Source organism: Erpetoichthys calabaricus, chromosome 10 (assembly GCF_900747795.2).
Source record: "Erpetoichthys calabaricus chromosome 10, fErpCal1.3, whole genome shotgun sequence".
NCBI classification, from domain to species: Eukaryota; Metazoa; Chordata; class Cladistia; order Polypteriformes; family Polypteridae; genus Erpetoichthys; species Erpetoichthys calabaricus.
Window position 1 is genome coordinate 134,431,237 of NC_041403.2, and position 21,350 is coordinate 134,452,586.

The window sequence follows — 21,350 nt, forward strand, 5'->3', positions numbered from 1 at the left end:
AAGATCATTCCAGAGTTTGGGTTCCCTATAACTAAAGGCCCTGCTTCCTATACTACTTTTATTTTTCCTCAGAATTTAAGAATCTTTGGATTGAAATGTGCACCCTGAAATACAGGCAGTAAAAAGTTCTATAAGCTAAATTAACAATGGGAAGGGGTGGGTAGAGGTTAAACACTTTGAAACTTTATATGTGAGAAGGAGAATGTTAAAATTGTCTGTAAGCCAATGAACTGTTTTAAGAACTGGAATTATATAGTTACACATCCGGTTCCAATAAACTTGTTGAGTTACCTTGCATTGCCCAGTTGAGAAAGTATAAAAGTAAAAAGGAATTGCAAATTATATATTTCTTCTTTTTCTTCTTCTTTCGGCTGCTTCCATTGGGGATCACCATTATGGATCATCTGTTTCCATATCTTTCTGTCCTCTGTATCTTGCTTTGTCACACCCACCACCTGCTTGTCCTTTCTCACCACATCCATAAACCTCCACTTAGGCCTTCCTCATTTCCTCATACCTCGCAGCCCCATCCTAGCATCCTTTTCGCAATATACCCATCATCTCTCCTCAGCATATGTCCAAAGCAACTGTGATAAAAAAAATTAGGCAGCACACAGAAAAAGGTTTGGGGATGGCCACCCTGTATACTGAAAAATCAGTAAATGAAAAGAAAGAAATCTTTACAGGGATGGAGATTGCAACTGAACTGACAACAGACTGAGACTGCTCTATAAATATGGTGGGTAGGAGGAAGAGGTGGAGTCAGCACAGCCAGAACAGGAACTGAAGTAGTAGGAAGAGAAATTCTGGTTAGCGGAAATTATGACATCAGGGTTGGCTGGAAGTGATGTCAACAGTGGGTGGATCAATGGTGATGTCATTAGGAGTCAAGGTCTTCGGCTGGGCTGCAGAGGAACAAGAGGAGAGAGGATTAGGTGAGAATGCCAACCCCCAGTCTGGCTGACAAATAACACTATTTGAGCTTGTAAACCATCCCCCATTCGCTTGTGTGTGACACAACACAATCTTGCCTCTCTGGTTTTGTCTCCAAAATTTCCAACCTGAGCTGACCCTCTAAGGTACTCATTCCTAATCCTGTCCATCCTTGTCACACCCAATGCAAATTTTAACATCTTTAACTCTGCCACTTCCAGCTCTCTCTCCTGTCTTTTTGTCAGTGCCACTGTCTCTAATCCACATAACATAGCTGGTCTCGCTACTGTCTTGTAGACCTTCCCTTTCACTCTTTCTGGTACCCGTCTGTCACAAATCACTCCTGGCATTCTTTGCCATCCACTACACCCTGCCTTCACTTTCTTCTTCACCTCTCTTCCACACTCCCTGTTTCCCAATACTGTTGATCCCAAGTATTTAAACTCATCCACCTTTGCCAACTCTACTCCCTACATCCTCACCATTCCACTGACCTCCCTCTCATTCATGTACATGTATTCTTGGTCCTTCATGCCTCTCTTCTCTAGAGCATACAGTATCTCCACTTCTCCAGGGTCTCTTCAACCTGCTCCCTACTCTCATTACAGATCACAATGTCACCAGCAAATATCATAGTCCATGAGGAATCCTGTCTAATCTCCTCTGTTTATTTATTTATTTATTTATATTTGCATAGACAATTTCCTCAAACATACAAAAAGTTTTTTGAAGGAGGGCAAGCTTTCCATTGAAAGGCTTAGTACATTTTTGCATTCTGCAAAAAGATAAGACAGGAAGAAAGTCAACTATCATTTTACATATAATATTCTCATGCAGTCTGTACAGTATATCATAGTAAGTATGAAGTGAATAAATACCTGGAAATAGAGATTATAAGGTTCCAGTTTTATATTATACTGAACACACCTGAAGTTTATATAATATCTGAATATTGTTCGCTGACATAAAAGTGTGCTATTTTCACATTGTATTTTAGGCGTGTAATCATGTGTACTATTAAATTCCTCATAAGAGGAGAACTACCAAAAGAAGTGAACGATTTTTTGCATCAGCCTAGGAAAATATTGGTGAATGAAGCAGCTCGACTGGAGATGTTGTTATGGAAACGAGCAGTGTCCGGAGGCGCGGCCGCGCGCTTTTACGGCGCGCTCGATTAACATCGGCAAAAAAAAAAAAAAAAGACTCTGGCCTTTAAACAGACTGTACCATATTCTGAAGAGGAGGCCGGTTGTTAATTTTATTTTAATAAAATAACATTGCTTATTGTTTTAAACAATATAATAATATAACAAATAACTAATGTTTAATTTCTGAAATATTTTGATAAAGAACACTGAACTTTATTATTCAAACGGTTAATTGCATCGGTAAGCAGCAAGTAGTTCACTCCATTCAAAATGGCAGCGACCATGAAGAAGCAAGTGGTATGTAGAATTGCAATTTCAGTATTTTTCAACAATACTTAGTTCTTGATAGAGATAGAATGTGTTGCATGTTCCAACAACAAAAGTTTTTAATGAGCCGTAGGTCAAATTTAAGCGTATATTTCAGAAATAAGTAATTTAAGAAGAACTAAAGGCTGGGTATGTAACCGTTTGAATGCCGGTGTCGATAAGTGCCATGCTGCTAACTTAATCTCAGTTTGAGGTTGTAGAAAAACCGCAGCTTCGTCCTTCTGGACCGTCAATTTTAAGGCTTGTCATACAGAATGAAAGTGTCACCAGTTTTAAGTACACGATTTTGAACTTACTAAATGTGTCCGTTAAGTATGTCTTACGTACGTAGAACAGAAATCGGACAACGCACATCGAAATTTCTTCTAATCGGTAATAAAATTCTAAGTACATTTGCAAAACGTTTCCAAGATCCACAAATGACATTACTTCCGTACCCCATCCTTTCTGCGGACTAAATTCGTGTGAAATGGTTTAAATGCATTAATATAGGTGTTGAGGTTTTTTATTATTTTTTTACATATGTTGGAACGTTGGCAATGTATACTGTTACTGCTGAAATAACATTGTTCTATTTTATCATGTTATTCCTGTACAAAGCATATCATGTACATCTGTCCTAATACGAGAACACCGGTGCCACCAAACAATTTTTTTCTTTTCTTTAAACATAATCCGTGTGAATGATAGCGCACTTGTTTTAACGCTCGCAAATCTGTGTGATACCTCCAAAATGAAAGATTTTTGTCTCGTTTATGTAACAACGCTTGGTCATTACTGACTTTTCCCTTTAGAATGTGGAAACAAGGGGCAAGTCCTGAGAAAGTGGTGGGTGTGGCATCTCTTTGAACCACACTTCGTAGAGCAGCTTTCGCAGCGAGTACATGGGGAGTAAGGGCATTGTGTGGTTTTCTGATCGCTTTTTTTTCTTTATTGATTTCCACACATGACCAAGAAAATCATCCCAAATATAAACAGTCTTGTTGTCCCTTTGAGCCAAGATGCACACACTGTCTATGTTATAAAAATAATGATTTTGCTGACACTTGCTTGGGAGCTTTTTTTTTTTTTCTTCACACAGTGTTTTAAATATTTCACTCTCAACTGGTAAAAATGTTCTTGATATCTCACTCACTCAATACCACTCAGTCCTGTCCAGAGTTATAAGGGGCTGGAAATTATCCTGACCATGTTGACTATAAAACAGACAGACAGATAGATAGGTAGAAACTTTATTAATCCCAAGGGGAAATTCATATATTCCAGCAGCAGCATACTGATACAAAAAACAATATTAAAGATTGATAATAATGCAGGTAAAAACAGACAATAACTTTGTATAATGTTAACGTTTACCCCCCTCGGGTGGAATTGAAGAGTCGCATAGTTTGGGAGAGGAATGATCTCCTCAGTCTGTCAGTGGAGCAGGACAGTGACAGCAGTCTGTCGCTGAAGCTGCTCCTCTGTCTGGAGATGACACTGTTTAGTGGATGCAGTGGATTCTCCATAATTGATAGAAGCCTGTTTGTCAAACTGTCCAGCTCCATGCCAACAATAGAGCCTGCCTTCCTCACCAGTTTGTCCAGGCGTGAGGCATCTTTCTTCTTAATGCTGCCTCCCCAGCACATCACCGCGTAGAAGAGGGCACTCGCCACATCCGTCTGATAGAACATCTGCAGCATCTTATTGCAGATGTTGAAGGACGCCAGCCTTCTAAGGAAGTATAACCGGCTCTGTCCTTTCTTACACAGAGCATCAGTATTGGCAGTCCAGTCTAATTTATCATCCAGCTGCACTCCCAGGTATTTATAGGTCTGCACCATCTGCACACAGTCACCTCTGATGATCACGGGGTCCGTGAGGGGTCTGGGCCTCCTAAAATCCACCACCAGCTCCTTGGTTTTGCTGGTGTTCAGGTGTAGGTTTGTTTGAGTCGCACCGTTTAACAAAGTCATTGATTAGGTCCCTATACTCCTCCTCCTGCCCACTCCTGATGCAGCCCACGGTAGCAGTGTCATCAGCAAACTTTTGCACGTGGCAGGACTCCGAGTTGTATTGGAAGTCCGATGTATATAGGCTGAACAGGACCGGAGAAAGTACAGTCCCCTGTGGCGCTCCTGTGTTGCTGACCACAATGTCAGATGTGCAGTTCCCAAGACGCACATACTGAGGTCTGTCTTTAAGATAGTCCATGATCCATGCCACCAGGTATGAATCTACTCCCATCTCTGTCAACTTGTCCCTAAGGAGCAGAGGTTGGATTGTGTTGAAGGCGCTAGAGAAGTCTAGAAACATAATTCTTACAGAACCACTGCCTCTGTCCAAGTGGGAGAGGGATCTGTGTAGCATATAGATGATGGCATCCTCCGCTCCCACCTTCTCCTGATATGCAAACTGCAGAGGGTCGAGGGCATGTTGAACCTGTGGCCTCAGGTGGTGAAGCAGCAACCTCTCCATGGTCTTCATCACATGTGATATCAGAGCAACAGGCCGGAAGTAATTCAGCTCACTAGGACGTGATACCTTTGGGACTGGGGTGATGCAAGATGTTTTCCAAAGCCTCGGGACTCTCCCCTGTTCCAGGCTCAGGTTGAAGATGCGCTGTAGAGGACCCCCCAGCTCTGATGCACAGACCTTCAAAGTCATGGCGATACTCCATCTGGACCCACTGCTTTGCTTGCATGAAGTCTCCTCAGCTCTCTGCTCACCTGCGCTGTTGTAATTATGGGTGGGGATGTCTCTCCTATGCTGGTATCAGCAGAAGGATGTGTGGAACCAGGAACCAGCCATGGATGGGGTGTCAGTTCATTGCAGGGCCTACTTATGTACACACAAAATAAGAAACAAAATGGTTATCTTTAAAGGAGGAAGAGAAAAGCAAAAAACTCCAAGACAGTAACAAACTAGAAAATAATGTGCAAAGTTCTGGTGGAACTACAGATACCTGCAATTCAAAAGTTAAAACATTTTGCCAAATGCATGGCTGATTTAGTTCAAATTTAACTATACTGACCCAATCCAAGAAATCGGTTTGTCAATTCTAAGCTCAGCAGCAATCTTTATATTTTCTGATGTATTTTATAGACAGAAAGAAGAGGCAGAGGTTGATCGCATGCACTGATATTACTATACAGGGTGGACCACCCTATGTAATTGTCAGGATTAGTACTTTTTTTTCCAACCTTTTAGTCTTTAGTGGTAACAAAACCTTTGTGTTTAAAAATTTGCCTCTGATAAAGAATTTATAGCCAATACACCATACAGAGAGAGATGAGAGGGAATAGAAGAATTTGGACAAAGAGCAACAGTTGCAAAAAGTGTGGTGCTTAAAGGAATATACCTTATCAAGAATTATTTTATTTTAGTGTTCCGTAATGTAGTTTGTAGTGATGGTCAAGAAAAAATTTAAGCTCATGCAAAATGGAGTGGAAAAAGTTTATGACATAATAATAGAGCCCAATAGTGACCAATTCTGTACAACATAAAACAATCTGAAAACCATTCATAGTTAAAAGAAAAAAAATCTTGAGTTACTTATGGCGCATTGTCATATGAGTTAGTGAGTAATTTTCTAAACCACATAGTCCTGAACAGGGTCACAGGGGGCTGGAGCTTGTTGTAGCTAGAACAGGCCACAAGTTAGGAACAGACCCTGGACAGGGCGTCAGTCCATCGCAGGCAATTTCATACATTTTAGTTAATTTTAATAACTCTGGCAAAAACAGGATATTTGGAAGGGACAAATTTTTTGCAGCACTGCATGAGTTAGATCAGTGATTAGTGTCACTGACCACTTCTTTTCGCGTTATACACCAACATTTGCAACTTAAGCAATAAAGTGCATAACCAATGTAAACATGTGAGGTCAAATTATTTTATACTGCTGAGAGTAAACAATAATACAAATTGAAACAAGTGTTATTGATATGGTGTGGAAACTTTCTCAAATTTTCTGTCCTAGGGAGTAGAAGATGTTAATGTGACATTTGAAGACCAGCAAAAGATAAATAAATTTGCTAGGAACACAAGTAGAATGACAGAACTGCGAGAAGAAATTGAATCAAAAAAGGTAAAAACTGCTTTTTGCTTTCAAACAGATTTTTTTCTTTTTTTTTTTGGAGGGTCTTAAAGAACAATAAAATGTTTTGCTTACTAAGATCATTAAATTTGAACAGATTTAATAAGTTATAAAATAGATGTTGTATTTTTGTTTAACAATTTCAAATACAGTCGTATGAAAAAGTTTGGGAACCCCTCTCAGCCTGCAAGATAATTTACTTTCAACAAAAAAGATAACAGTGGTATGTCTTTCATTTCCTAGGAACATCTGAGTACTGGGGTGTTTTCCGAACAAAAATTTTTAGTGAAGCAGCATTTAGTTGTATGAAATTAAATCAAATATGAAAAACTGGCTGTGCAAAAATTTACAAGGGTACCCCCTTGTAAGTTTTTGATTTGAATGCATGTAACTGCTCAATACTGATTACGTGCAACACCAAATTGGTTCGATTAGCTCGTTAAGCCTTGAACTTTATAGACAGGTGTGTCCAATCATGAGAAAAGGTATTTAAGGTGGTCAATTGCAAGTTGTGTTTCCCTTTGACTCTCCTCTGAAGAGTGACAGCATGGGATCCTCAAAGCAACTCTCAAAAGATCTGAAAACAAAGCTTGTTCAGTATCATGGTTTAGGGGAAGGCTACAAAAAGCTATCTCAGAGGTTTAAACTGTCAGTTTCAACTGTAAGGAATGTAATCAGGAAATGGAAGGCCACAGGCACAGTTGCTGTTAAACCCAGGACTAGCAGGCCAAGAAAAATACATTAGCGACATATGCACAGGATTTTGAGAATGGTTACAGACAACCCACAGATCACCTCCAAAGACCTGCAAGAACATCTTGTTGCAGATGGTGTATCTGTACATCGTTCTACAATTCAACGCAATTTGCACAAATAACCTCTGTATGGCAGGGTGATGAGAAAGAAGCCTCTTTCTGCACTCATGCCACAAACAGAATCGCTTGTTGTATGCAAATTCTCATTTAGACAAGCAGGATTAATTTTGGAACAAAGTGCTTTGGACTGATAAGACAAAAATTGGTCATAACAAAAAGCACTTTGCATGGCGGAAGAAAAAAAACCTGTTACCTACTGTCAAATTTGGTGGAGGTTCCATCATGCTGTCAGGCTGTGTGGCTAGTTCAGGGTCTGGGGCCCTTGTTAAAGTCGAGGGTCGGATGAATTCAACCCAATATCAACAAATTCTTCAGGATATTGTCCAAGCATCAGTCACAAAGTTGAAGTTATGCAGGGGTTGGATATTCCAACAAGACAATGACTCAAAACAGTTCGAAATCTACAAAGGCATTCATGCAGAGGAAGAAGTACAATGTTCTGGAATGGCCGTCACAGTCCCCTGACTTGAATATCATCGAAAATCTATGGGATCATTTGAAGCCGGCTGTCCATGCTCAGCAGCCATTAACTTTAACTGAACTGGAGAGATTTTGTATGGAAGAATGGTCAAAAATACCTCCATCTACAATCCAGGCACTCATCAAAGGCTCTAGGAGGTGTCAAGAGGCTGTTATATTTGCAGAAGGAGGCTCAACTAAGTATTGATGTAATATCTCTGTTGGGGTGTCCAGATTTATGCACCTGTCTAATTTTGTTATGATGCATATTGCATATATTCTGTTAATCCAATAAAATTAATGTCACGGCTGAAATATTACTCTTTCCATAAGGCATGTCATATATTAAAAGGAAGTTGCTACTTTGAAAGCTCAGCCAATGATAAACAAAAATCCAAAGAATTAAGAGGGGTTCCCAAGCATTTTCATATGACTGTATAAAGTTATGTTTGCACATTAGAATGTAAATTACTATTTTTCTTATAATTTTCTAGAGACATTCAGGCTGTTATGTCTTTGTAAATGAGAATTGAACTGAATGACTAAAGTAACAGTTTTCTTATACAGTTTGTGACTCTTAAATGTAAAAGTTGTAGAACATTTTACAGTTAAAAGTACCAAGAATGTAGTGGTGCTGTCATGGTTTAAGGGACAATTTGCTTAAATGTTATAAAATTGTTCTTATTTGAAATGTGATGAATCACATTCTTTGTTAATTGCAGTGCCAGTTCACATCAACTGCAGGTACGTTTAAAATATGTCTAGATGAATCGCTGCTGAAAGGTACAAATTGCCACTTTGCTACTTTTCAATACACAGCATCATTCAGCAGTCTGACTTTGTTGATTTGAGCTACTTGTCTTTTAGCAAAGTAAGGCACAATTTGCACTTAATGGGTTAACAAGAATGTATATTTATCTTAAGAGAGTCCCTCAGTCTCTTAGGTTTTGTTATAAAGTTTTATCACATTGGCATATTATGCAACTACTGTATATCTGTGCATTTTACCTCATGCTGTTAGGTCTTGGCAACAGTGTGTTCTTAAACTTTATGAACACAGTAATGTCTGCTGTTTACTATGTGTATTAAACTTCCACTGAGCGCTAAATTATTTGTACCTCCATAATAGTGGTGGGCGGTATGACCAAAATTCTATATCACGGTATTTTTCAAAATTGTACCGATTTCACAGTATTCGACAGTATTTTTTTCCCATGCGTGAGTTAACCACATTTTCCACTGCAATTACTGCAGTAGACTGGCTAAGAATAACCTATTCCACTGTCATGAGAATTGTACAAACAAACATTTTAATGTGCACACAAGTATTAATACAGGTTTGCATGGCCCCATAAAGTGATAGTTTTCGTGGAGGGGGGCACTAATAAAGAGAAGAAATCACATTGTATGACAGTTGCTGTCAAAATATAGAACTTTTTATTGAACAAATTTTGCAAATAGCTTAAACTAAAATTTTGACAACAAATTGTGAACTATCCAGAGGCATTTAGACTTAGTAAAATATCCAGAGGTGCTTGTCAAAAGTTGTATTGCACTGAACATGTTTTAGAAAAGGAATAAATGGTAAATATTTTTTGTAAACCAACTACACTTTCTGTTAATGTTAACAATCTCTGTCCACTGACACGTTAAAGTTACTTTTTAAACAACTTTACCATCATTAAACTGCATAATATCTAAACTAATAAATAATAACAATAAAATAAATAATAGTGCAACTTCTAGCAATAATACTATTACTTCAAAACTTCAAGCCCAGGTACATTACACAGTATTCACCAAAATAAAATAAAACAAGGTGCAACTTGGTGATCACATCTTTACCAACTGAACTGTCATTAAGGCAAATTGCATTAATATGGACCTTGCTTCAAGCTAAGCAATATACATAAATAATAAAACTGCAACTTGCATTTATAATGCTATTTGTGGTTTAGTGGGTCCGCGGCTTCAAAAAAAAAAAAAAAAAAAGGTCTGTTTTTAAATCTAGCTCATGTCCGTCTCCTCCGTGGGTACGATTGCACGACTGCAGAGAGTTGATGAGGTGATTGTTTTCAGTTGCTTCGTCGGCTTACTGCAGTGTGTGAATAAGGCGCTGCACCCACAGGGACGTATATTTATGGGCTGGCAGGATAGGGGGAAGGAAAAAAGAAAAGACAGAACACAAGGAGGTTAAAGAAGGTAAAAGGCAGTCATGGGAGATGATCCAGACACCAGGAAGGAGAGGGCAGCACGAGCTGGGGCTTCGTGAGGGAGCGCAAGCTTAGGCGATCTAGGGGCTGGTTCACCCCACTGACTAAGCGTGTAGAGGGGGGTGAGCGAAATGTAAGACCTCCCAATGGATTTGAGGAGCGACTGAGTGAGCACGAAGGAAAACGGGAGGTGAGCCTACCTCAGACGGTCTGGCTGCGCAGTGTGGCGGCAGCCAAAACAGGGGTTGGCAGAAAGCAGTTTGTGCTGCAAAGGCTCCGCCAGCAACGGGTGAGCTGTGGAGACAGAAGGTGGTGTGCTGCGATCGGGCGAAGAGGAAGACTGCATTTTAACGGATTTATTTATTATGGATTTTATCCCCACGTTTCACTGGCTTTATAGATTTGCTATTTATTTGGGTACTGTATTTTTCTGAACACTGCACAACGGACACTTTTGGTTTTACTTTGACTGTTTTTAACAAAAGCACTTGAGCACATTCCACCATCCCCAAGGTTCAGTGAGATTTCTCGGCTCATCTTGGTCATAACTATCGACGGTGTTGGTTCAACAGACTCCCATGTGGGAAGAGGGAGTCTGTAGGGGACCGTCACAGTATTACACAGTAACCAGGTATATTACACAGTATTGGAAAAAAAAAAATAAAAACAAGTACAGCTTGGCTTGCAGTATTATCCAGTAGTATAGAAACAGTATTCACATATTTGAACATAATGGTCCACATCCGCCCTTTTAAAACCAAAGTATCTCCAGACAACAGACACGGCACCTTTTTACGTCAGAAGTTCTTCTGTGTCATCATGTTCAACTTTATCGTCTGCTGCAGCTTCAGTTTCAGAATGTTCACGGTCCATTTTCACCGCTTAATACCTCCACTAACACATGTACTCTGTTGGATGCGTATTTTGCAGTGCACCAGTGAAAAAGGTCCCCACTTAAACAGTTTCCCGCTGCGCCACGTTCTGAATGTTGTTTAGGCTATTTAAACCGGTGTTCCGGTATAAGAAAAATCCATTTCATAACAAAAGTAAAAAACGGCTTTTGGTATGAACCGGTATACCGCCCAGCACTACTCCATACCTAATTGAGTTTTATGGAGCTATGTATTAAACCTGAAAATTAATTTTTGAGGTAGTCTATTAGAAAAGGAAAGAATTAGACTGGATGTGCAATGCTAAATAAAGCATATTCATTTTACAGGTCATAAATTAAAGTTACTCCGTAATTACATGAAATGTTTCAATATTGCAGTTGCGCTCTGTTTATACTAACCTGATAAACATTTTGTTTGCTTTCAGTTGTATGGTCATTTTGTATGTGCCAACTTATAGAGTACCTTGTATTTCTTTTCTCTAATGTTCAAAGATACTCTTCCTCTTTTATTAATTTATATACAAACACATACACCATATGAAAAGCAAAGGCAACACTAACTTGTTTTGAGACTTATGTTTCTGCCCAGTTGGCCACAGTTGGAAGCCTGTGTTGGAAAGTAAACTTCTTGATAAAATATTACTAATTAATGATGCCAGTTTGGGAACAGTAATGACAACATTTACTTATGTAGCAAGTTTTCACACAAATGATGTAGCTCAAAATGCTTTATAAGATGAAAAAAGAAAAATATAAAAATAACATTAGGCAATAAGAATAACAAAGAATAAAGTAAGGTCCGATGGCCAGGGAGGACAGAAAAAACAAACAAAAAAAAAAAACTCCAGAGGGCTGGAGAGAAAAAAAACCCCACAAAACCTGCATGGGTTCCGAGTCCATGAGACCGCTCAGCCCCCACTAGACATCCTATCTAACATACATTATCTAAATCAGTCCTCAGGTTTTCAGACATCACGTGGAAGCATTAGACGATGATGGTCATGTGGACCTCTGGCCTTCAATCCATCAATGGATTGCTTTGCACGGTGCTTTGATCAGGTGGTGGTGGTGGCGGCGTCGCCACCATAGAAAATCAGAAAAAGAACAGCAGAGAAAGTAGGGGTTAGTACAGATTCCGGAGCCATGAAAAAAAAGATAATTAAATGCATATACAGAGTAAAATATTAAATTAAATAATAAAATATACTATCTAAAATGAAGCCATGAGAAATCCACGTTAAAGTAATGAGTTTTACCACTTTTTAAGTGCTCCACCGTATTAGCCTGGCAAATTTCTATCTGCCAACTATTCCAGATTTTAGGCGTATAACAGCAGAAGGCCGCCTCACCACTTCTTTTAAGTTTAGCTCTTGGAATTATAAGCAGACACTCATTTGGAGATCTAAGGTTATGATTTGGAATGTAATGTGAAAGGCATTCTGAAATATAAGATGGAGCGAAATTATTTAAGGCTTTGTAAACCATAAGCAGTATTTTAAAGTCAATTCTAAATGACATGGGTAACCAATGTAGTGACATCAAAACTGGATAGATGTGCTTGGATTTTCTTTTCCTAGTTAAGATTCTGGCAGCTGCATTCTGCACTCGTTGCAATCGATTTATGTCTTTTTTGGGTAGTCCTGAGAATAGTGCATTATAGTAAATTAGTTGACTAAAAACAAAAGCATGAATTAGTTTTTCAGCATCTTGCAAAGTTATAAGGGATCTAACTTTTGCTATATTTCTTAAGTGAAAAAATGCTGTCCTAGTAATCTGATTTAATGTTATTTTAAAATTTAGGTCAGAGTCAGTAATTACCCCTAAATTCTTTACCTCCGTATTGACTTTTAAGCCTAATGGATCAAGTTTATTTCTAATACCCTCATTATATCAATTTTTTGCAAGTCTCTAAGATTTCTGTTTTGTCCTTATTTAGTTTGAGAAAATTATTACTCATCCATTCAGAAACACGTCAGACATTGTTTCAATGAGACAGGAGAGTCAGGGTCATCAGGTGCTATTGATAAATACAGTGGTGTGTCATCAGCATAGTTGGGGTAGCTCACATTATGCCTTGAGATAATTTGACCTAATGGAAGCATATAATGTAGATCGAAAAAAACAGTGGACCCAGGATAGATCCTTGTGGAACACCATATAGAATATCATGTGTCTTTGAAGTATAATTACCACAACTAACAGAGAATTTTCTACCTGCCAAGTAAGACTCGGACCAACTTAAGACACTGCCAGAGAGGCCCATCCATTGACTAAGGCGATTTATACAAATATTTTGATCAATGGTATCAAATGCAGCACACAGATTCTAAGAGGATGAGAAAAGATAAACAGTCTCTGCCCGCGTTTACCCGCAAGTCATCTACTACTTTAACTAGTGCAGTTTCTCTACTGTGATTTGTTCCAAAACCTGACTGAAACGTGTCAAGAATAACGTTTATTTAAGTGATCATTTAGCTGCATAATTTTGATTGTTCATGTTTTGAATAAAAATTATTTCTGCTTTGAATGTAGGTGTTCTAAAATGTCATTGCTCAGGTAATCTGAGTAGAGAATGTTGAATATGCTAATTTTTTACATTTATCTATAGACTTCCTGAAATTAATTTTTTTTCTTTTTTGAAACCAAGAAATCACTGCAAAATTTAGAAGATGCCAGTGAGGACATCATGATGTTGGATGATGATTCACTGCTAATCCCTTACCAGATTGGAGATGTTTTCATAAGTCATTCTCAAGAGGAGACTCAAGAAATGCTTGAAGCAGCAAAGGTAAACTGCTTCATAATAATTTAGCTGGTGCAGCAAGAGAACATGATTTTCTGGAGGTGGTGGATTTGCACATAATAGCAACTATAAGGAAAGCCACCGTTGTTTAAGCAATTATGTATAAAATAATGAATAATCATATCTGTTACAATGTCAAGTGCATGAAACATTTACTGGGCATGATGTTTAGATGCCTCTCATAAGGGACAAAAACAACTGAGTTGTTGTTATGGTACTAAGTTGGGAGGAAAAAAATGAAGTGGTATGGAGAAGGCAGAGGATCTGTTAAAAAATAGAAAGTTAAAGTGCAGCAAAGAATTTTTTCATGTTGAAATTGATCAACATGAAAGCTTTTGTGCACAGTCAGTATTGTTACAGCTCAGGTTGTGCTTAACTGCATTTACACGAGTCAACTCTGCAGCTGTTACCTGGAGAGGAGAAGTCATCAATTAGATTTCTGTTTCAAAGTCTAATCTATACATATTTTCAAAGAATAGACTGAAAAACATTCTAAATATGTATCTGAAAAGTTTATTTACCTATTTTAAACTGCACATTGTCCTAGAAAGTATAATTTATGAATTAGAAAATAAGTCTATCTTAACCTTCAGCCCAAATGGATGGAAATATTAGCCTGATTAATTTGCACTGATCATTGCCTAGTTTTATTGGATACAGTATAATATAGATTAATGTAGGCTTTATGAGGTAACATACTAGTAATTAAACAACAATAATGTATCATGTCTGCATCTGGGGAAGTGTGAGTGAGGTATAAGGAATGTCATGTGCTCTTTAGCTGCTTGGACATGGTAGCACCAGCAGCCATGGGTGACTGAAAAAGCTCCATGGCAGGCATACTCGTCCCCAAGCACAGAGCCCACTTACTGACATTTTGTCTCCCACTCAGACCCATACCTCAATAGCCTCTTGCTTTTCACAGACAGACTTGCATTAGCAGACATCCCATTATACAGGGTGAGCCAAAAAAAAAGTACCACATCTCTCAAGGTCATTGCGTGAAGTAAAGGCAGCCGAGTGGGTTGGGGTGGGGGTCCTTTGATAGGTGATCCCTTGTAGTTTTCAGTCGGCAGCATGCCTTGGTCTGGTGTGAACCATGCTTTCTCTGTCGATGCATTCTTCAAAAACAACAAATCCATCATCACTATGCAATACGCCTTCCGAACACACTTCAGCATTCCTCCCAGCGGTGACAATTCTTCAGTGGGTGGCTAAATTTAGACAGACAGGTACAACATTGAACAGAGAATCTCCAGTACTTGGACTGTACGAGCACCTGAAAACATCCAAGCTGTAAGGGCATCAATTTTGCACTCTCCTAGACGTTCAGTGCGAGTCATGCAAGCGTTCAGAAATCGTCTCAAAAGAGTGTATTGCTAATGATGGCCACCACTTTGAAGTCCTCATTTTTAAAACACAGTGAAAAAAAATCTGTTTTGTATACCCTTTGTTATGTCGTAATGAAATTTATTTTATCTTGTAGCGTTTTTTTGTAGAATAAACATTTGAAATGTGGTACTTCTTTTTGGCTCACCATGTACTTTGAGATGTGACTTTTTTCTTTTTTTTATTGCTTTCAATATGTGAACACAACATAATGGCAAGGAGTGCTTGTTCATCTGCAATTTTAAGGTGACACGAAAATGAAGGTCATTCACTGGTTTGATTTTAAATGTTATAATGTTATTCTCTGTGCATTGAAGAGCTAGTATGTATATTTGACACGATGTTTACAAAAAAAGAGATCATATTATGTCCCTTACTGATTCAATACGCTGTGCCATATTTTATGTTCCAGTTCGTAATAAATCCCGTATTACAAGGGACAAGTGGTGACTCTTCTAGTTTGTGTGGATGAAAACCATTATCAAGAAACAACATGGGAAACAATCAAGTGCTAGTAATAGACTTGGAGTTACTCGGCACTGTTTCATTATATATTAAATTGACTGGATTAAATTAACTTTAGGGGTTGTGGTTAAAAATCTAATCATAGAAATTCTTAATGCGTTAATCACATACTTTATGGCTGAATAATCAGCAGCTCTAATTTTTTTCCTACCAGCTTGGTCTGAACCATTTGTTCCCCTGGCTATCAATCTGTAGACATTCTTCATGGTCCTGCATCCTTATTTTCATGGTATAATTTTCTGTCACATGCTTCCAATCATTTATTCATGGTGTGTTATAAAAAAAAAAAAAGAATCATGATGTTTATGCATCTCATTTTCTCCAAATTTTGCTTGCATTTAAGAAGATACCTTACTCTTCATAAAACCTCGGCAGAAAAACCTTGGCAGAATGTTCAGTTTGCACCTTTTTTTGGATTCTTGGCCTCCTCATACTATTAAACACTCCTTCCAAAAAAAAAAAAAAAAAAGGCAGACAGTTATCAGTGACCGCTGATCATCTTGTGTGAAGGGGTGAAGCCAATTTGAAATGGTCAAGAACGTAGCACACAGAAATGCAGTAAACTCTAGTCGGTTATTGTGACAAATGTTTTGTTGAGCTGTGGTTCAGTTCATACTGCAGCTTCTGTCCTGGTTAATGGAAAGTCAAAATCCAACTGACCAAGTGACATTTTCTACCAGCCTTTTTCCTTAAACATTGTAATGGACAATTGAAACTTCCAAATCACTGTGTGTGTGTGCGAGCACTCCATATTTTTTTTTCTTCATACGGGGCAGACATGTGTGGCTGCCAGTTGAACAACCCCAGCACAACAGCACCACTCATCAATAGCGTGGACGGACAAGCAAATAAGTGGATGTGTATGTGACAATGGAAAACAGACAGGATATGTGGTATGAGTGAAAGAAATAAGGTTTGCCAAAACTGAAGTGGAATGTGCTTTCACACTTGTGGTGCACTGTACAGTAATCCCTCCTCGATCGCGGGGGTTGCGTTCCAGAACCCCCCGCGAAAGGTGAAAATCCGCGAAGTAGAAACCATATGTTTATATGGTTATTTTTATATTGTCATGCTTGGGTCACAGATTTGCACAGAAACACAGGAAGTTGTAGAGAGACAGGAACTTTATTCAAACACTGCAAACAAACGTGTCTCTTTTTCAAAAGTTTAAACTGTGCTCCATGACAAGACAGAGATGACAGTTCCGTCTCACAATTAAAAGAATGCAAACATATCTTCCTCTTCAAAGGAGTGCGCGTCAGGAGCAGAGAATGTCAGAGAGAGAGAGAAAAGCAAACAAATCAATAGGGCTGTTTGGCTTTTAAGTATGCGAAGCACCGCCGTATAAAGCAGTTGCAATGAAAACAGCAGCTCACACCCCCTCCGTCAGGAGCAGAGAATGTCAGAGAGAGAGACAGATAAAAACAAACAATCAAAAATCAATATGTGCCCTTCGAGCTTTTAAGTATGCGAAGCACCGTGCAGCATGTCGCTTCACGAAGCAGTTGCAAAGAAGGGAGCAACGTGAAGGTAATCTTTCAGCATTTTTAGACGAGCCTCCTTATCGTCTAGGTGTGCGAACAGCCCCCCTGCTCACACCCCCTTCGTCAGGAGCAGAGAATGTCAGAGCAAGAGAGAGAGAAAGTAAGTTGGGTAGCTTCTCAGCCATCTGCCAATAGCGTCCCTTGTATGAAATCAACTGGGCAAACCAACTGAGGAAGCATGTACCAGAAATTAAAAGACCCATTGTCCTCAGAAATCCGCGAACCAGAAAAAAATTGCGATATATATTTAAATATGCTTACATATAAAATCCGCGATAGAGTGAAGCCGCGAAAGGCAAATTGCGATATAGCAAGGGATTACTGTACATCTTAAGTCCAGCTGCAAGGGAGGTAGAGAGAAATACAGGAGGAGTTGGATTCTAAATGCCAGAGATTCTCCCAAGTTTTGCACCTGTGAAACATTGCCGTTAAAACTACCATGTAGAGGTGAGATATTTACATTTTCTGATAGGGTATCAAAAATGCTAATGCCTACAGTGACTCTACATATAGTTTACTGTATTATTTCTTTCCTGTAAGGTACCGTTAGTGACTTAATTCATTCTTCACAGTAAATACACAAAATACTGAAAAGCTTAAAAATTTACATTATATGGTGAAATTTTGTCTCATATGCAACATACTGTAATGCTTACATTACAGTATATACTGATACGTGTACACTGTGTACTAAACATATACACTGTCGGTTGTAATAAACAATAAACAATCAATGAGCCTTATTCACTTTGCCAGTGTTTTCTTTCTCTTGTCGTGGCAATACATACAAAGTATGTTGATATTTTCTCTCCTACACTACCACACAAATCAATCAATTCAGATATGATTAAAGTGTACATTGCAGTCTTTAAGGGCATTTGCAGACATTTCGCTCACACCATGCAGAAAATAACAACACTTTTTCTACATGCCCCCATGTTCCCCAACATTTCAGTAGAGCTGCAACTAATGATTATTTTGGTAGTCAACTAATCGTTCACATTTTTTTCGATTAGTCACGATTATTTCATGCCTGACTATTTTGATGCCTGTGACCTGTGGTTGCACATCCTATTCTGGGCTGCAGTGCATGTCTTACCTCATCTGCTCACATCTGTCCACCTGTGAATGTCACCCTGATGTCTCTGCATTAACACGATTAAAATTAAAAATAATCAAATTAAAATAACAACCAGTGAAACATAAGAATTTGAAAATAATCAGATGTTTTTATATTAGTGTGACCATCACAATAAAAAGAAATACATTAAACAATACAAACTAAAGTGCATGTAGTCTTTAAATAAAAAAAGTGCATTTAACTTAACCAAAAATTACAACTGGTGTGTCTTAAAGTCCAAAAGTTTAAATAAAGCTTCAAATAAAATAAAGCAATAATGTACAGTTTATAAAAGATTCAGTTCATATATTCCTAATTGCAGTGCAGGAACATGAGCATTTCGACATGCTCTGGTATGAGGCTAGCTCTCTTCTTTGAGACAATGTTCCCAGCTGCTGAGAAGAGACGCTCAGAGGGAGTAGAGTTAGCAGGAATACACGAGTGATTTTGCCAATGAGGCAAGAGTGGGATACTTTGCCTCATTCGCCTTCCACTAAGACAGAGGATTTTCTGTCTTCAAGATGGGCTGCTCTCCAAAGAACATCAACACCAGGCATGGGATAACAGTTGGCTACATCTGAAATGTTTAATACAGTGATCCCTCGCTATATCGCGCTTCGCCTTTCGCGGCTTCACTCTATCGCGGATTTTATATGTAAGCATATTTAAATATATATCGCGGATTTTTTGCTGGTTCGCAGATTTCTGAGGACAATGGGTCTTTTAATTTCTGGTACATGCTTCCTCAGTTGGTTTGCCCAGTTGATTTCATACAAGGGACGCTATTGGAAGATGGCTGAGAAGCTACCCAACTTACTTTTCTCTGTCTCTCTTGCGCTGACTTTCTCTGATCCTGACGTAGGGGGTGTGAGCAGGGGGGCTGTTCGCACACCTAAACGATACGGACGCTCGTCTAAAAATGCTGAAAGATTATCTTCACGTTGCTCCCTTCTTTGCAGCTGCTTCGTGAAGCGACATGCTGCACGGTGCTTCGCATACTTAAAAGCTCAAAGGGCACCTATTGATTTTTCACTGTTTTGTTTTTCTCTGTCTCTCTCTCTCTCTCTCTCTCTCTCTCTCTCTCTCTCACCCTGCTCCTGACGGAGGGGGTGTGAGCTGCCGCCTTCAACAGCTTTGTACCGGCGGTGCTTCGCATACTTAAAAGCCAAACAGCCCTATTGATTTGTTTGCTTTCCTCTCTGTTTCAGACAGCCTGTGCTCTTGACGCGCACTCCTTTGAAGAGGAAGATATGTTTGTATTCTTTTAATTGTGAGACAGAACTGTCATCTCTGTCTTGTCATGGAGCACAGTTTAAACTTTTGAAAAAGAGACAAATGTTTGTTTGCAGTGTTTGAATAACGTTCCTGTCTCTCTACAACCTCCTGTGTTTCTGCGCAAATCTGTGACCCAAGCATGACAATATAAAAATAACCATATAAACATATAGTTTCTACTTCGCAGATTTTCTTATTTCGCCGGTGGCTCTGGAACGCAACCCCCACGATGGAGGAGGGGTTACTGTATTGACATGTTTAATATGCACTATTCTTATTTCAAAAAATAAATCTTACTTCATTAGTGATCAATTGTTCATGAGCATCTTCTTCAGTGTTCTCACTGTCGCTGTCTGTTGAGTCACATCCAAGCAGTGAATCAAGAGCTAGTAGAGATCTGTTTGAAGCTCTCTCAGCTGAAGTTGAAGCACCCTCATCATTTGGTCATGTTGCTTCTTTGTGCCCCGTGGCAAGCTGGTTGTTTTGAGTAATACTCCCATTCATGGACTGGAGGGCCAGAGCCTGTATTTTGTTCTGAACGCTGAACCTCTCTTCTGGTTTCAGGAATTTCAACTTTTGAAAACGTGGGTCTAGTGCAGTTGCAATGATCAGTTTGTTTGGATCATCATCTTTTAAGGTGACCTCTCTTGACCAACGTGCAGTGATCTCCTCTGAAGCAGCTGCCTGGAAGGGCCTGCACAGCAGCTGTATCATTAGCAGTTTGGATGGATTTCAGAAGCCCTTTGATCAGTGGAGGCAGAGCAGAGACGGTCACATAGCTTTCCCCACTCAAGTAGACTGTAGCACATTCAAAGTCCTGGAGAGCTTTAGCCAGCTCCTCTAAAATGAGCCATTGATCAGCTTTGAGGTCTAGGTGTTGTTTCCCTATTTTTGTTACTGTTGGGTCAGACAGAGTTGCAGTCAGTGGCCATCTTTGTTCCAGGAGGCGAGTTGTCATATAATAAGTGCTCTTCCACTTGGAAGAGACATCTTGGACATGTTTGTGCTCCTGGGTCCCGATCTCTTTCTGCTTGGTCTTCAGCTTGCTTGAAGCCAGTTCGCTTCATTTAAGACACCTTGATGCTCCAAGTGCTTTACTGATCTGAGGGTGTTTCAGTGCATTATTGATCACCAACTGCAAAGTGTGGCCTGCACAGCGGACGGACATCCACCCATGTTTTTCCTGCAAGATGTTAACAGCCAGGACGACATTGGAGCCATTGTCATGAACAACTGCCACAATTTTGCTTGGAGGGATCTCAAACTTTTCCACAGCCTGCTCAATCCATGCGACGATGTTTGTCCCAGTGTGTCGCTCTTCTAATGGCATGGTTGTGAGGCTGAAGCTAATGAGCTTCCAATCATCACTTATAAAGTGGTAAGTGATACCAAGATAAGCCTCTATGGCAACACTGGTCCAGGCATCAGCTGTTAGGGCAATCTTGTTCTTGGACGATTTAAGAACAGTTTTCATCTGTGTAATAGCAGATTCATACTTTCCCTCAATGAGCTTTGTAAAATGAGTTCTGGAGGGTAAGGTGTAGCCTGGATGAAATGTGTTGATCATCTGCTTGAAGCGCTGATCTTCAAGCATAGATATAGGTCGCATGTCATTGACAGTCATGTTCAGGATAATTTCTGTAAACACTTCAACCATCTGAGCAGTGCAAGAGCCTCTCTTTAGGATAAACTCGTCTACACGGTTTTGCTTAGTATCACTGAAACATAAAGAGCAGCAGAGAAAGATGTTTTAATCATCACACTCTGAA

General features: G+C 39.2%; 1 protein-coding gene across 1 annotated transcript in view; it reads left to right on the top strand.

The window, feature by feature from the left end:
• Positions 1 to 2,264: 2,264 nt before the first annotated feature.
• pfdn4 (prefoldin subunit 4) overlaps positions 2,265 to 21,350 on the top strand; it is a 31,663-nt gene continuing 12,577 nt past the window's right edge. The window contains exons 1-3 of the mRNA XM_028811922.2: positions 2,265 to 2,378; positions 6,370 to 6,477; positions 13,573 to 13,713. Of these exons, the coding sequence (XP_028667755.1) occupies positions 2,352 to 2,378; positions 6,370 to 6,477; positions 13,573 to 13,713 (276 nt within the window). The 5' untranslated portion in view covers positions 2,265 to 2,351. The remainder of the gene's footprint in view (positions 2,379 to 6,369; positions 6,478 to 13,572; positions 13,714 to 21,350) is intronic.